The sequence below is a fragment of the Tachypleus tridentatus genome, chromosome 2 (assembly GCF_004210375.1).
Source record: "Tachypleus tridentatus isolate NWPU-2018 chromosome 2, ASM421037v1, whole genome shotgun sequence".
NCBI lineage: Eukaryota > Metazoa > Arthropoda > Merostomata > Xiphosura > Limulidae > Tachypleus > Tachypleus tridentatus.
The window spans coordinates 31,753,471-31,769,142 of record NC_134826.1 but is presented as its reverse complement, the minus strand read 5'-3'; the positions used below and the strand labels follow the sequence as shown (position 1 = coordinate 31,769,142).

Below are 15,672 nucleotides of genomic sequence, written 5' to 3'. Positions count from 1 at the left end.
GATATTTTATGTAGATCATATCTGTATTTCTGGAAGGATTAGAAAGTGATGATTCACATATACGTCAAGGTTCTTGTTGTGCATTAGCAACTCTGAAGGTAAATTCCATGTTATTGTTTTTATGTTGTTTGCTTGTGGTACTAATCAGTCAATATAAAAACTTATATAAATTACAAAATAAAATTAATAACCTGAGCATTTCTTCAAGGAAAACAATCCTTCTTCAAAGGTAAATTGATCTTCAGTTTATCCCTGAAGAAGAATACCTTCCTTCCAAAAGTTCTTGAATTGAGTTTTCTATAATGTAGCATGAGGTTATTGTTGGATATTTTTTTACGTGATCAGGCTTGTACTAGAGTTGCTCTAAATCTAATCTGTGTTTATAGATTCATATAAATTGCATAAAACTTTAGTCATGCAATAATATACTTCTTGGTGAAACAGTGAAAAACATTATCAGTTAAAAACACAAGAACTACAAAACAGTCTAAACAAAATTTAACTTGTTCTCAGTATTTACATTTAGTAACCTCTTTAAAACAAGTTGATATTGTAACTAAAACAGTTCTTTTTTTTCTTAGCTTTAGATATAAATGATGAGTTAAACAAATTGAGGTAGACATTTTGCACATGAGATAAATATTGCATTAGTAGTTATGTGTCTTAGGGGAAAAAACCTGGTGACTGACTGTTTTAATCCAAGTGTTTCTTGTGTGTTTTCAGGCTACTGAACATATAGAATTGCTAGTATACCTGTCTCATGTGGATGAAAATTTGTTAGTTCAGCAACAAGCAAAAAACACTCTCTTTAAGTTTGGTAAGTTTTCCTGCAATAGTAACTAGTTTGAGATAGTAACAAAATGACCTGGCAGAAATGAAAACTATTTTATTAAATGAATTGTGATCTCATGCAGTATAGATTTTAAATATTTGAAAATAATTACTATTAGCAGCATTGAATTGCTATTTTTTATTTGCATCAAAATTATACTCCAAAAACATCAGAATCTTTGTCTTGAAAACAGTGCTACCTGAGCATTCTTGGTGAGGAGATGCCTTTGATACATGCTAATTATAATGAAGAATCTTAATATCAGAAACATATGAGCTGATAATTTTTGTTATTTTAGTTGTTTATTTCATTTCTTAATGTATTGGACAGTTGTTTCTTTAGGGAATTTATTTCTGTTCAATTTAATCCTGGAGAAATAGAAGAGATGAACAATTATTTTAAAGTGATATTTTATATGTTAAATGTAATCCAATAAAAGAATTTTCTGTCATACTGGATTATAATTTTTTTTCTTAGGATTTACTGTGAAATCTAGAGAACATTTGTTTTCTGTGTTGATGTAACTTCCAGACTGATTCATCATTCTTTTATGTGAAATATTATTTTGTAACATGCTTATTATTAAATTCATAATCAATCACCTCATCTAAATTTTTACTTTATACTGAAAAATTCAAAGAAACATTTGTGCCATTGTTATTAACTATTTGTCCATCATCTTGTAGGTTATATTGGCTAAAGTTAGCTTTTAGTCTGAATTTAAGTTCCTTTGGAAAATGATTAGTATTTCAGTCAATGTTTGAAAGTCATGCATCTCTGTTTTGTACTGGAAGTGTAACTAGTATAAATTTTTTATCCACAAAAACAATGTATATTATTAAAAAAGAAGTTGGTGATTTAAACACTGCTACATATTTTCAGCTAAAGGTTTAAACACTGGTATATATTTTCAGCTAAAGGTTTTATACAGTGTTTTATGAGTTTTATGAATGTATCACATGATTAATGATTTTCTTAACAGTGATTGATATATATTTACTCATGTTTAATGTATTGTCAAATAACTAATTTTATATATTTTGCTTGATAAAGCATTATTATCTGGAATTATATATGTGGCATAATAACTAATTTTGTTTTCAGTGCTTGATAAATTACTATTATTCAGTGATCCTATTATCTTGTATTAATAGCTAAGTTCATGCAATTTGTGTAATCAATCATATAGTTTTTCTTATTTGTTTAAAAAAAGAAAACAATTCAAAAAGTGGACAAGCTAAGCTTGTTTGTTGCAAATCTAGGCTTAAATTTGATTTTACCAAACTGTCACAAATCTTTAACTGCTACTCATTCCATTAATTGTACTGAACTTTCATATTTAATAGCAACATTATGTTATGTTAGATAATATTAGATACATTTCCAGGTTTTACTAGTAGGTAAGTTCTTTTTACATGACTTGACAATGGATCCTACATACTTATTCATGCAGCAAGGACATCAAAATATATCATTAAAATGAAATAAAATCAATATTCTGTTAACTAACTCTAAAATACACAATTTGCATTTGTAAATATACTGTACCTAGAAGGAAAGACATTTGTATTTTCATACATATTTATACCGCTTTTATAGGGTTTGATAAATCATTATCTTGTCTTGTGTGGAATCTTATTATAATATTTACTTTTCAGGAGAAGATGGAAAAAGAGCTTATGAACAATGTCAGTTTTCCACACAAGGATTTCAAGGATTTAATGTCAAGTGATAGTTATTTTTTGGTGCTATGAATATTCAGTAAAATGTTTTTCTCAGAATATTTGAACTTATCGAGTGGCTGTCAAGACCATCTTATTTACGTTTTCTGGACAAAACAAAAACCCAATGCACATTTTAAATGTATGTATACAAGCTGAAGTATGACTAGCCTACATGTAGAATGAGTGTAACCATTGGAGCCTCAACTTTATTGCATGATGATTATACCAAAGACACCTTTTTAAGCTTGTATGTTGTGCTAAAGCCAAAGAAATAATGTGATATACCTTCATAACAATAAGTAGTACCTCTGACACTCAGCTGTTCCATATATTACAACTAATGTAATTTAATAAATTGGTATGCAGCTACAAAATTGGATTTGTCCCTAAAAACCAAAGAGTTCTTTTTTATTATGCAAAGAACATTATTGCAATAAAAAAATTTAACACTTTTTAAATAATGGCCAAGTTTGAGTTTGATGTCAAGTAGAAATTCATCATAATTATATTTAGTATTCTTATTATTTATAATGATCTTAACAAACATGACAGAAATATGTACCATTTATGCAAATAAGATCATTAGAAGTTTTCAGAGATCTGTAAACTATTTAAATATGATCTGTAAATTTCCATGTATTTGTTGTATATATAGATCAAATAAGCATGCTATATTTACCTGTTTTGTAATGTTGCTTTGTTTTTTCAGTTAATGCACTCAATTGAACAGATTTACATGAGACCATTGCATACTTTGATGTTTTGAAATGTAATATGGAAAAACGTCTTTGCTACTTAAATACTGATTGAGAGAAGTGCACGTAGGCTGATGTTAAAGAGATTGTGATGAGGTAGTGTTTATATTAGTTATGTCATTGTTTTTTTGCCAAGAAGGAAAATTGCAATTGTTATTTTATCTTGCACATTACATTGTATGGTGTTTGATTGACGTTTTGTTTGAATGAAACAAGGGTATTTTTAAAAATCTCGTTTTCACAATTACTTCATAAATCACAATTACATCAAACTTCCTGTACAAAAGTATTACATCTGTAATATAAACCTCCATTTATACATGAGTCTGTATGGTAATAAACATTTTAGAAACAAACCTAACCTTAATCAAAAAAAGTGTTATAAATTTTTCATTAAAGTTTATTGTAAAACAAGTAAAACTTGGAAGTTTTACAGCTTCAGGTCATGTAAACCTACTTCCACCATTACTCACGAAGAATATACTGCCATAAAGGAATTAGTTAATAAAAAGAATATCATTGTCACCTGACATAAAGGTGCAAGTTTAGTTAAACTTTATAAACTGAATTGCATGAACAAAATGCAAAGTATACTCAGTGATAAAACAAAATTCAAAGCCTTTAATGTTAATTGGCTAAAACTCACCATAAAATGTGAAAAAAAATACAATGAACCTTAAGAAATTGTAAATATTGCAATTACATTTCAAAAAACTTTCTTAAAGGCATTTGCCTCTCACCTTGGTCCTGTGTATGAGTTACAACATTCCTGAGGACCAATTTTATTGAGCATCGGTTCAAATATCCATAAATTGGTTAAATTCTTCATTTCTATTTTCAATTCACTCATTTCCAAAGAGTTTAAAGTTAAATATTCCTTTTCTTTTGCTCAAGAAATTTCTAAAATTAATAACGCTAATCAAAACATATTGCTAATTTTGACATTGAATCTTCATTTACAAACATTTCATTTGAAGAAACTATACAAATGACTTTAAATAAACTTTTCCTCTACAAAATTAAACTTTAAACACCAACAATTCATCTTAATCCATGGGTCGCGGGTTTGAATCCCCATGGGTCGCGGGTTTGAATCCCCGTCACATTAAACGTGCTTACCTTTTCAACAGTGGGGGCGTTATATGTTACAGTTTATCCCACTGTTCGTTGGTAAAAGAGTAACCCAAGAGTTGGCAGTGGGTGGTAATGACTAGCTGCCTTCCCTTTAGTCTTGCATTGCTAAATTAGGGACGGCGAGTGCAGATAGCCCTCGTGTATCTTTGTGCGAAATTCAAACCAAAGCCCTCAAGATCGGCCACTTTATCTTCAAGGGTCAACTATATGACTAAACAGATGGCGTGGCAATGGGGTCACCTTTAGGGCCAACTTTTTTTAGCATATTTCTTTGTCACAACTCACAAGGATCGTTTGTGATTACAAACTGGCTCCATTTAAACAGTATGTTGACGAAACGTTTTAATTTAGAAGTATAATCGTATCAAACAGTTTTCCGATTTTTAAATTCGAAACACTAACAATTAATTTCTGTTGTAAAACTGAGAAAAAAAACGGTAAATTGCCTTTTCTGGATATCCAAACCAACAGATTATGTAATCACAACATCAATTTATCGTAAAAAACGTATACATGCTTGCGTACTCGATTCGACAGTTGTATTTTGAATTCTGTTAAAAGGAACCTTATTCTCAGCCTTTTTCAATAAAGCATATATCCTGTTAACATGAGGATGATCTAAGAAGGTTGAAACGTTGTTCTCTATTTTATTTTAATAAAAATGTTAATACCAACCGTCCTGAAATACGTATAACATTTCTAACTACCTCACTTTTCACACAGAAATTACCACCATACCGAACATTTTAATAAACAAGGGCTATTCCATGCATTTTGTTCAAATTCTAACATGCAAGTTCCTTTCTCAGAAATTTGAACCCCGCTCAAGAAAAAAAAAAAAAAAGACTATACCATTAATAAACACCTTTTAGGATTTCTCTTTCCTTTTTACAAAAGATAAGTCAAGTTTGATACTAAAATAACAAAGTTTAAGAATAATTAAAACATTCTATCCACAACCATTCAAAGTACAAAATATATTTCGCTCCAAGGATCTTTTACCCAACCTCATGCGCTTCAGAATCGTATCTAAATACACGTGTAGTGGCTGTAATACCACTTCATTAGCAAAACTATACGTCAATTACGCATGCAAAGATATGGGAGAATCAAGCAGAACTAGTAAAAAAACTAACAAATCCATGAGACTCCACGATTGGCATACGCAATGAAAACACTAGCCACCTAGTCTTGATTACGAATTTCAAAGTTATCTCATCTGGATCATCAAATACTGAATTTTCAATAAAAGAAAATTTATACGTTTTATATGAACGCTTAAATTTAAATTATAACAAAACTTTACAACAGTTACATCTGTTCTAAATACCCGAAAAACATCATTATATTAATCTATCTCTCTTTATTTTATTGTCTCTTTATTTATTCCATACTTTTATGGTGTATTTTAATATAATGCTTAAACTTTTTAAATATCTCTGTACTTAATAATTTCCGATGTTCAATATAATTTGCTGAAGATGGAATATCTATATTCCGAAACGTTCAATTCTTGTTACGTGTCAAATGTTCGTTGTTGTTGATGCCATCCTGTTATCCATCATTATTTCTACTGTAGCGGTTCTCTTGGGTAGAAAGCTTAATATCCATTTCATAAAAAGTGATAAATGGAATAGGTATATTCGGGAGAGTCTAGAGCCAGCACGGGCTTTAGGGCAAACTCCTCGATGGATCCCCTTTTTCTCTCTCTTATTTTAACATTTTAAAGAACTTATAAAGAGGGAGAGCCTAAATTAAGGTTACAACTACTACGTTCTATTATAATTGCAAAAGGTATGACATTGAGTGTTAGTAAATTTAAAAATTCAATGGAATTGAGTTTCGTCTCTTTCTAATTTTAACGTTGTGTGTCATTACTTCAAAACGTGCATTAAAAAATGTATACATAATAAAATGATTATTTATAGAAGGAGTGTCATATACAACTTACCATTTAGTCTTATAAATAACAATATTCATCTCGGCATGACCAGGTGGTTAAGGCGCTCGACTCGTAGTCTGAGAGTCGCGAGGACAGCTAACACTGATAACACACTCTCTCTGTGTGTTTGGGTATATATATTTTGTATACCCAGGAGGGTCAGGTACACTAGACCTCTTTCTCCTTCCATAACTTTGTTGGAGTGCCCAGATTAATATATTTCGAGTAAATACTGAATGGTTGGAGTGATATAAGTTTAGTCAGGTCCTTTTCAAAGCAATGTTCATTTATATTGTTCTTTGATTTTTTTAATTATTTTATTTATTTTTAATAAGTCCAGAATGTAGGTGGCCTGTTTTATTTTAGTTCTATTCTATTACTATTATTATTTTAAATGATTTTATCTTAATGATCTGATAACACTCGTGAAGCTTTGGCGAAATTTAAAAAAAAGTTCATTTGTCAAGGAAAAAGAGGTCTAATAGAACCTGACCCTCCCTGGTCTATGAGACCAAAAATCCACAAAGATCGAACGAACGATTCAGTTTATAATTTAAAAATAGAATCAAAATGTACATTTCATAATTCTTTTTATTTGGAATTGATTATGCTGGAATTAAGTAGGCAAAGAACGATATATAGGTTAATAATCATAAGGAAAAGTTTTATTAATGGTGTAACATACTATATGTTCCGACATCATTGGTCTGTGTTCTTCGGATATTATCAATACAAACCAATACTATTTTATTTATCTTCTTGATGACGAGAAACCCACTTGAAATAAAAATGTATCTTAGAAAGACTAGTATGGATATTAACACTTTTATTGATAATGAGAGAACAACGTTTTGACCTTTCTAGGTCATCTTCAGGTTAGGAAAGAGAGGGTTTGCAAGTGACCGTTGCCGGACACGTCTTAAGGACGAGAGTATAAACGGCTACGGGATTGTATGGGCGGTGCAGTTGGATGTTAGGTTATTTAGTAGCATTGGTATAAAGATGTTCTTTTATATTGGTTTTAGTTGCTGTATAAGTAGGGCATCTTTATTTTGCATTTGTTTATATTTCTCTCCTTACTTAGTATTTGGGTGTTTTCTGTGATTATGTTGTGTTTATTTGACTTGCAGTGTTCAAAAACGTGTGAAAGTGATTTTTTTGTATTCTTTGAATCTAGTTTTCAATTTTCTGCTTGTTTCTCCAATAAAGAAGTCGTGGCATTTGTTGCATTGTATTTTATAAATTATGTTATTGTTGTGTTTGTCAGTGTAGTTTTTACGAAGTATGGACTTTAATTTTGTACTGGGTTTTAAGCCTGGCATGGCCAGCTAGGTTAGGGCGTTCGACTCGTAATCTGAGGGTCACGGGTTCGAATTCCCGTCGCACTAAACACATTCGCCCTTTCAGCCGTGGGGGCATTATAATGTTACGGTCAATCTCACTATTCGTTGGTAAAAGAGGAGCCCAAGAACTGACGGTGGGGTAGTGATGACTAGTTGCCTTTCCTCTAGTCTTATATTACAAAATTAGGGACGGCTAGCGCAGATAGCCTTTGTGTAGCTTTGCGCGAAATTAAAACAATTAAACAATGTACCTGGGTTTTGAATAAATATGGTGTTTATTGGAATGTTTTGTTTTGTTATAAGTGATTTCCAAATGTTGGTTATTTTTTCGCTAATGTCGGGAATATATGGTATGCAGCAGTATAAGGTTTTGTAGTTTGTTGTATCTTCGGATTTATTTTTGTTTGTTTGTTGTTGGTCTAGGTGTGTGCGTGTAATTTTGTCTACGGTTTTTTGAGGAAATTTGTTGATTTTGATGAAGTGTTGCTTTATTTTGTTGATTTCATCGTTAATTTTATCAGGTGAACATAGTTTTGTAGCTGTGTTTATTTGATTTCTTAATATGTTGAGTTTTTGTTTTGTTTCATGTGGTGACTTCGAGGGAATGTGTAATCCAGTATGAATGATTTTTCTATGTATTTCTGTTTTGAATTGTGTATCAGTTCTAGTGATCTTGAGATTAAGAAATGCTATTTCGTTAATTTTATTTTCCTGTTGACAGGTGAACTTAATGTTAGGGAGTATAGATTTAAAATGATTGAAAAAATAAGTCTGGGTTCTGTTGATGCGAATCCAACAGTTGTATCATCAACATACCTGTACCAGTATAGTGGAGGGTGTAAGGCTGAATTGATCGCTTGTGATTCAGTCTGTGTTATAAAAATGTGAACTGGTGACACGGGATTCCCCATATTTAGGCCATTTATTTGTAGGTAGTTTTGGCTATTGAACATAAAGTTAGTTTTGGTGGTAATTAATTCTATAAGGGTTGCTAATTGGTTACTGGGGATGTGTATCAGTTGGTTGGGGTTTGGATATAAAGTTCTAAAGCTATCTTGCAGGCTTTAGTTGTGGGGCCTTCTGTAAAAAGGGAGATTACATCAAAACTGGCCATTAAGGCTTTATGATTTAGTTGATTAAGGATATATTTAAAGTTAAAAGAGTCTTTTGAAAAGGAGCCGGCTGATGTTACATATTTAGAAAATGCTCGCGCTATATATTTACCGAGGTTGTAGTGAAATGATTCATAGCTCGACATTATGTGTCGTAATGGACAATCGGGTGAGGGGTTTGAGGGTGCCGTATAGCTGTGGTGTGCATGAGTCGGTCTTTCGTTGTAAGTTTGTTTGTTTGTTTTGAATTTCGTGCAAAGCTACTCAAAGGCTATCTGCGCTATTCGTCCGTAATTGTGCAGTGTAAGACTAGAGGGAAGGCAGCTAGTCATTACCACCCACCGCCAACTCTTGGACTACTCTTTTACCAACGAATAGTGGGATTGACCGTACATTATAACGCACCCACGGCTGGGAGGGCGAGCATGTTTGGCGCGACGCAGGCGCGAACCCGCGACTCTCGGGTTACGAGTCACACGCCTTAACGCGCTTGGCTATGCCGGGCCTATCGGTACTTGTGAGAGCTCATAATGATATCAAAAACTTCTATTTCCAGGATCTTTTGTAAAATGTGTGTTATGATGTATGTTGAAGTTTCTAAAAGTCCACAAAACCTTCTGGATATGTTCGTTTTTAATATCATTGCGAGCTTTTAAAATGCCGATAGAAAATGATAGATTTCGAATGTTTTAAATATTCCTAATTCTTATTACATTAAAAACAGCTGTGTCCAAGACTGTTTTGTAAGATTGTGTTAAGGTGTGTGGTGAAGTTTCTGTAAATTCTTAGGTATTCATAGACATGGCCTTTTTTTTGGCATCATTATGATCTCTTAAAATTTCGATGGAAAATGCTGGACTTCCAGTACTTTTAAATATTCTTACTACATTAGAAACGACTATGTCGAAGATTGTTTGGTACCTGGGTGTTTTATGTTGTAGGATGAGTTTGTGAAAATCCATAAGTGCTCCTGAACATGACCGTTTTTGGTATCATTGTGAGTTTTCATAACGCCGGCAGAAATGGTGCATTTAAGATGTTTGATTTATTCTTACAACATTAAAAATAGCCGTGTTCAGGACTGTTTGGTGTGTGTTAAGGTGTATGATAAGGATTCTGAAATTATTTTAGTTCTCCTGGAGATGTTGTCATTATGAACTATCAAAAATGTCAATGTTCTGATGCATCCAAATAAGCATTGTTACTACATTGAAAATGACATTGCTCAGCGTGATTTTGCAAGTGTTAATTAAGGTGTTAGATAAAGATCCCTTGAAGATAGTCGTTTTCGGGATCATTGAGCGTATTTGAAAATGTGATAGAAGTGTACGTGAATTTTTACAAAACGAGTTTTTCTTTTCATTTTTGTTATTCCTGAAAAATGCCTTTGCGATAAATGTGTGTTTTCTATTGTTTGTAGTTCTGGTTCTAATAGTAAAAAATGTTATTTTTGAGGTAACACAAATACATATTATGTGTATACTGTAAGGTAATATAGAGATATAGAGAAGCTTTTGTTTTGTTTGTTTTTTTTGAATTTCGCACAAAGCTACTCGAGGGCTATCTGTGCTAGCCGTCCCTAATTTAGCAGTGTAAGACTAGAGGGAAGGCAGCTAGTCATCACCACCCACCGCCAACTCTTGGGCTACTCTTTTACCAACGAATAGTGGGATTGACCGTCACATTATAACGCCCCCACGGCTGGGAGGGCGAGCATGTTTGGCGCGACTCTGGCGCGAACCCGCGACCCTCAGATTACGAAGCGCACGCCTTACGCGCTCGGCCATGCCAGGCCATATAGAGAAGCAGTTGGACACATTGTTGGACACATTGTTGTCTCTTTTATTGTATAATGCAGCATACGTTTGTAATTTTCCACCCTTTGTATAAGATGTTATATATTCCTTACTGCTCACTACCAACAAAATTGTCGCTCTTTCCATAATCTCTCAGTAAACTTACTTATATGGTGCGTTTCGTAATAACAAGACGCCTCAGTAGCAGAGCGATTTGTCTACGGACATACAATGCTAGAAACTGGGTTTCGATACTCGTGATGGGCAGAGAATAGATAGCCTATTATGTGGCTTTGTACTTAATTACAAACAAACATACCGTTTTTACCGATGAAAAGAATGATATTTTTTACTCCTAAAACAACGCCTGTTATTATCCCCAGTCATAAACATAGCTTCCAGTATACGAACTCTCCGGTTAACAGTATATTTCCAAAACTACGTTGTTCTTTTTTCTTTTGTTTACTTTTTGAGTAAGTGAGTTGACATCGTGCCACCTTCTGCTTTATAATAATATATTTGTAATTTTATCATTTGTTTCAATTATTCATAACTAAAAGTTATTTCACATGTTAGTTGCAATTACTCAAGACATTTTTATTTTAAATGTATTGCTCTCATTTGTCAAACTAAAATATTGCTACTATTATATAAAAAGTTAGTTTTGTAACTGCACTAATTTTATAAACATTTTTTTTACATTATTATCACTATGTTTTATAGTTTTGTACTTTGGGGATTAAAAACGTTTTTTTGAATTTCGCGCAAAGCTACACGAGGGCTATCTGTGCTAGCTGTTCCTAATTTAGCAGTGTAAGACTAGAAGGAAGACAGCTAGTCATTACCACCCACCGCCAGCTCTTGGGCTACTCTTTTACTAACTAAGAATGGGATTGACCGTAACATTATAACGCCTCCACGGCTTAAAGCGCGAACATGTTTGGTGCCACGGCGATTCGAACTCGCAACCCTGAGATTAGGCGTCGAGCGCCTAAACCACCTGGCCATTGTCAGGCCGGAATAAAAAAGGAGTTCAACTGTGACGAAAAGTTTGTGAAGTTGTTAGTAGATGTTTATGACTTAAGTTATGCTGCATCAAGCTTTTGAAGCATAAAAAATACTTTGAGGTTGTATTCATTAACCCAGAGCGCAGATTAGCACAAGTTAAAATAACTTCTAAGAAAAGCTGTATAAAAGTAACACCCTAGACTTTTGACAACAGAGGTTGTCCGATACACCAAACATAAAATAAAAACAAACAAACAAACAAGGTCGTCTTGTGTACTGTCAAATACGATATTTTATTCCCACAAATTATTTCATATCGCGTTTGTGACGTTTGTTGCGCATGGCCATTACGGTACAGATTTCTTTTAACCCCTGTATCAAGATGTGTGTTGTGCGATTGTTGTGTGTTGAATATCATGGTATTTAATAACGTTGATGTTCAAGTATTTGAGATTTGTTTCGGCAGAGAAACTTAACCAACTGTGGTGCGTAAGTTTAAATTAGCGTTAATGTCGTGTCTTATTAAGTTTTATTTTTTAGAATTTCACGAAATATTGGGGAAATGGCCTTTGTGATGGGCCGTCGAAAAAATCGAAATAAAGTAAATTAGTAAATAAAGCATGTATATGAATGGCACACTTAATTTGTAGTAGCAGTGGAAGTAGTAATAGGGCTAATTGTAATAGTTGGAATCCTATGTAACAGTTACAATTTTAATGAATGATGTGAGATTATGATGTGCTTAATCGAGACTATACATTATAACTAGCATACGGACAGTAAGGAACCATTTTGTTTTTCAAGTTCAAAGCTGTTTCGGTAGCCCACATTCAAGGAAAGAAAAAATCAAATCATTTTGTAACGGACTAAAACAAAATGCCACTCTAACCATGTTCGAAAAAAACACACACCAGTTTGTTGTTGTTACAGTTTAATAATAGAAATTGAAGATAAATTTTAAAAAACTGAAATATAAATTGTATAACTTACAACAGTTAATAAACACGTGCATCTCGAGGAGTAGGACTTGATAAGATGTTAATAAACCATACATGTATAAAAGTTATTAATTTAAATAAAGGAATTATGGGAAACAGAAGAAAAATAAAACCCCAATTCCAAGAAAATGTTTTAAAGACAAACCACGTAAAGATCAGTAACAATATCAAGCAAAAGTCAGCTATAATTCATTCTTACTACACCTTATGAACTAAGTCATTTAAGGTCAAGGCAGCATTTTTATTTAGTAGTTATACTAAGAGGTTACATCTTGTGTGATGAGCCAGTTTACATAACCCTTCACAACAATATCTTTATATCACTACAGGATAAGCTTTTGACAGTTTTGTATCACAAATACTCAAATTTAATGTACTCTAACTAAAAAGTGAGTTTAATATAACTAAAAATTCATAATTGAACTAAATTATAGAAGGTATAATAAATGAATGGTAAACAAAATCATAAAAAAATGAAAGCAGAATTTGCTATTTCACAATTTTAATTCTCCAGGAAATTGTAGATTTTCTATTTAAACCCAAGTAAAGTACTAACTCCCACTATAGTTAGCAGCACTCATTTCTTGATGTAAATAAACTGTTACAAATGTTAGAATAATAGAACTGTCATAGCTGGATCTTAACTTGTCTTTTCAAAACTGTAATCTTCTTGTCTTGTCTTATTCAAAATATAGCAGAAATTTTATAGGGGGAGTCAAAATCAAGGAAGGATGATCCTGTTGTTAAAGTTATGCCATTACGGTCAAGAGAATAGGCAAGCTTCCATAGAAGTATTTATAAGGTTTAATATCTGTAAAGTTAGTTTAAGCTCCACTGCAGACTTGTAGTTACATGTAATCCATAACAGTAAGTTTTGACTAGCTCCAACAACGTTGTCTCATGGAACGTCTGTGAGACTGCATTGGTCTGTTTTAGTATTCTGCTGCTTGGCAACAAGTTGATCCCAATCACACTGCTATCAGTCCTAAGATTTAAATACATTGTTAGATTGTTGAATGTTGACGTAAATACTAAAACATTCTTTATGGTTAATATTTGTATATTTGAAAATGAGACTAGAATTTTTCCTGCTACATGAAGATTTCATGCTTGTTATAATAAAGGTAAGATATCTTTTCTGAAATTAACAGGTCAGTGTCTTCCATTAAAATAGTTTTGAATATTCAAATGCATAAGTAGAGTGAAAGCCTTAGCTGATATCCAACTGTGGAATAGATCTATCATAATTACATTTTGAATTTTTTTGGCAATTCATTGGTAGTATTTGCTGATATGATACTTACCGTCTCACAAGATTAACTGTTTTTATTTAGTACTGCTCTTTATATGTACAATTTTTCTTTAGGCATGCTACAAGCCTTGTGCTACTACTTGTTGAAATTGCTATATTCCACCATGTAAATCATCATGTGCCATCTCTTAACCACCAGTAACATGATATGCAACTTCCTCTACATTCTTCTACCATACCTTTGCATCTCATTTGGCAGTATTTTAGGTTAAATGTGCCCTTTTGTGTCTTTGTTGCTGCATGTTTGACTTTGTTTTTCACCCTCAATGATTAATTTTCAACTTAATTTGATTTGTTCAACATGCCTCTTCTGTTCATTTTTTATCAGTTCATTGAAGTTGCTTTATTTCTGCATTTGCATTTTGTGAAACTTTTCTGGCTACAAATTCTGAAATTAACATTACCATTTTGAGTTTATGAGCCTCAGGTGCAGGCAACCTAATGAAGAATTTATTTGCTTTAATGCATCTATAGATCAAATGTTATATGGTCCTACTCTATTCCCAGCCTTTGCCACAGTTCCCACAAACATCTTTGAACCTTTGCTGGTTGATAAGGAATTTGTTCATCTTCTTTCATCTCTAGACTTTACTAATCATTATGTGCCCAACTTATGGTCTCTTATGGGCCTTATTCTGTCTTAATGGATTTATGTATCAGGTTTGTGGTTTTCTATATGTTAATTATTATTCATCTAATTTTTTGTTATTACACAACCTTTCATCACTTTTAGTTTTCCTCCTCCTGATATTCTGGTTCATGCTGTATCAAAGTTTAGACTCGCAGTTACTTGGCAAGATTAATATGCCATGTTTCTCGAGGACTTCATCTTATTTAATCCTTTCCTCCAATCAGATTGTTTTTCAAGTTTTAGATCAGTAATTTTTAGGATTCTGATTACTGTTTGTGGGGTGGCTCTTGAACAATAAGTTGCTCTTAGTTTTCTATTTATGGTTTCTTTTGTTGTTCAGACATTAGAAGTTGTGATGCTATATTGGCTCAGGTTCATTTATCTTAGGGTTTTAATTAAGGACCCATTTCATGGACTTTGATACAGTCATCAAAATTATTGGTCCTTGGGTGTTGTCGGCCTTTAAAAATATTGTAGTCATATGTCTCTCTTAGAGCCTAATATGCCTTCATCTCCCACCCACAAATTCACCAACTCAGGTTTCTCTTTTCCTTTCCCCCTCTTGTGGCTGACCAATGCCTGCCATAAGTAGTTCAATAATTGTTTTGACATCTGGCAAATAAACTGTTCCTCATATTTTGTGGGATTTTTGTTCTCACCTTTTCATTGTCCCCAAGGTTACTGGAGATGGGTAATTAATTGTTCTTAATATTTAAGTTTACCTTGAAATCCTTCTTTCCCTGAGAAAAGTATTTTTATCCTGGGTAGTGGATTTAACCTACGAATGTCTTCTATGCTTCTCTAATATGCCTGTATCACCTGTTTCTCATGCTTTTCTTCAATTTGTCCTTTATGGTTTGGTTAATCACTGTATGCACCTTGTGTTTGATTGAATTGTTTGGGCCTTTGCATGTCATCTCCATGCTCAGGAACTGATTTCTTTATTATATGGCTGGATGGCTTCCTCTGAACTGGAATTAGCAACTCATACTTTTCAGCTGCTTTCTGTGGTGGCTGAGATGGGCTAGTTGGTCAAAGTGCAATGTCCTTTCTTCAACCCATTAACTATCTTGTCCAGTTGTTTT

At 32.8% G+C, this 15,672-nt stretch overlaps 2 protein-coding genes across 21 annotated transcripts in view; both read left to right on the top strand.

Annotated features, from left to right (window-relative positions):
* LOC143240371 (rho family-interacting cell polarization regulator 2-like) overlaps positions 1-3,541 on the top strand; it is a 200,633-nt gene extending 197,092 nt beyond the window's left edge. For all 14 annotated transcript variants that reach the window (XM_076482782.1, XM_076482801.1, XM_076482735.1 and 11 more), the window contains 3 exons: positions 15-98; positions 724-817; positions 2,491-3,541. In XM_076482782.1, the coding sequence (XP_076338897.1) occupies positions 15-98; positions 724-817; positions 2,491-2,564 (252 nt within the window). In that variant the 3' untranslated portion in view covers positions 2,565-3,541. The remainder of the gene's footprint in view (positions 1-14; positions 99-723; positions 818-2,490) is intronic.
* An 8,441-nt stretch (positions 3,542-11,982) lies between these two features.
* The window catches only part of sud1 (Prolyl 3-hydroxylase sud1), a 63,962-nt gene continuing 60,272 nt past the window's right edge, over positions 11,983-15,672 (top strand). For 3 of the 7 annotated variants that reach the window (XM_076482660.1, XM_076482650.1, XM_076482639.1), the window contains exon 1: positions 11,983-12,131. Coding sequence is in view for 4 of the 7 variants with exons in the window: in XM_076482629.1 (XP_076338744.1) it covers positions 12,082-12,135 (54 nt within the window). In the remaining 3 variants the exon portion in view is untranslated. Of the gene's footprint in view, positions 12,136-15,672 lie in introns of all 7 variants that reach the window. The other 4 variants (XM_076482629.1, XM_076482619.1, XM_076482610.1 and 1 more) reach the window with 2 other exon arrangements.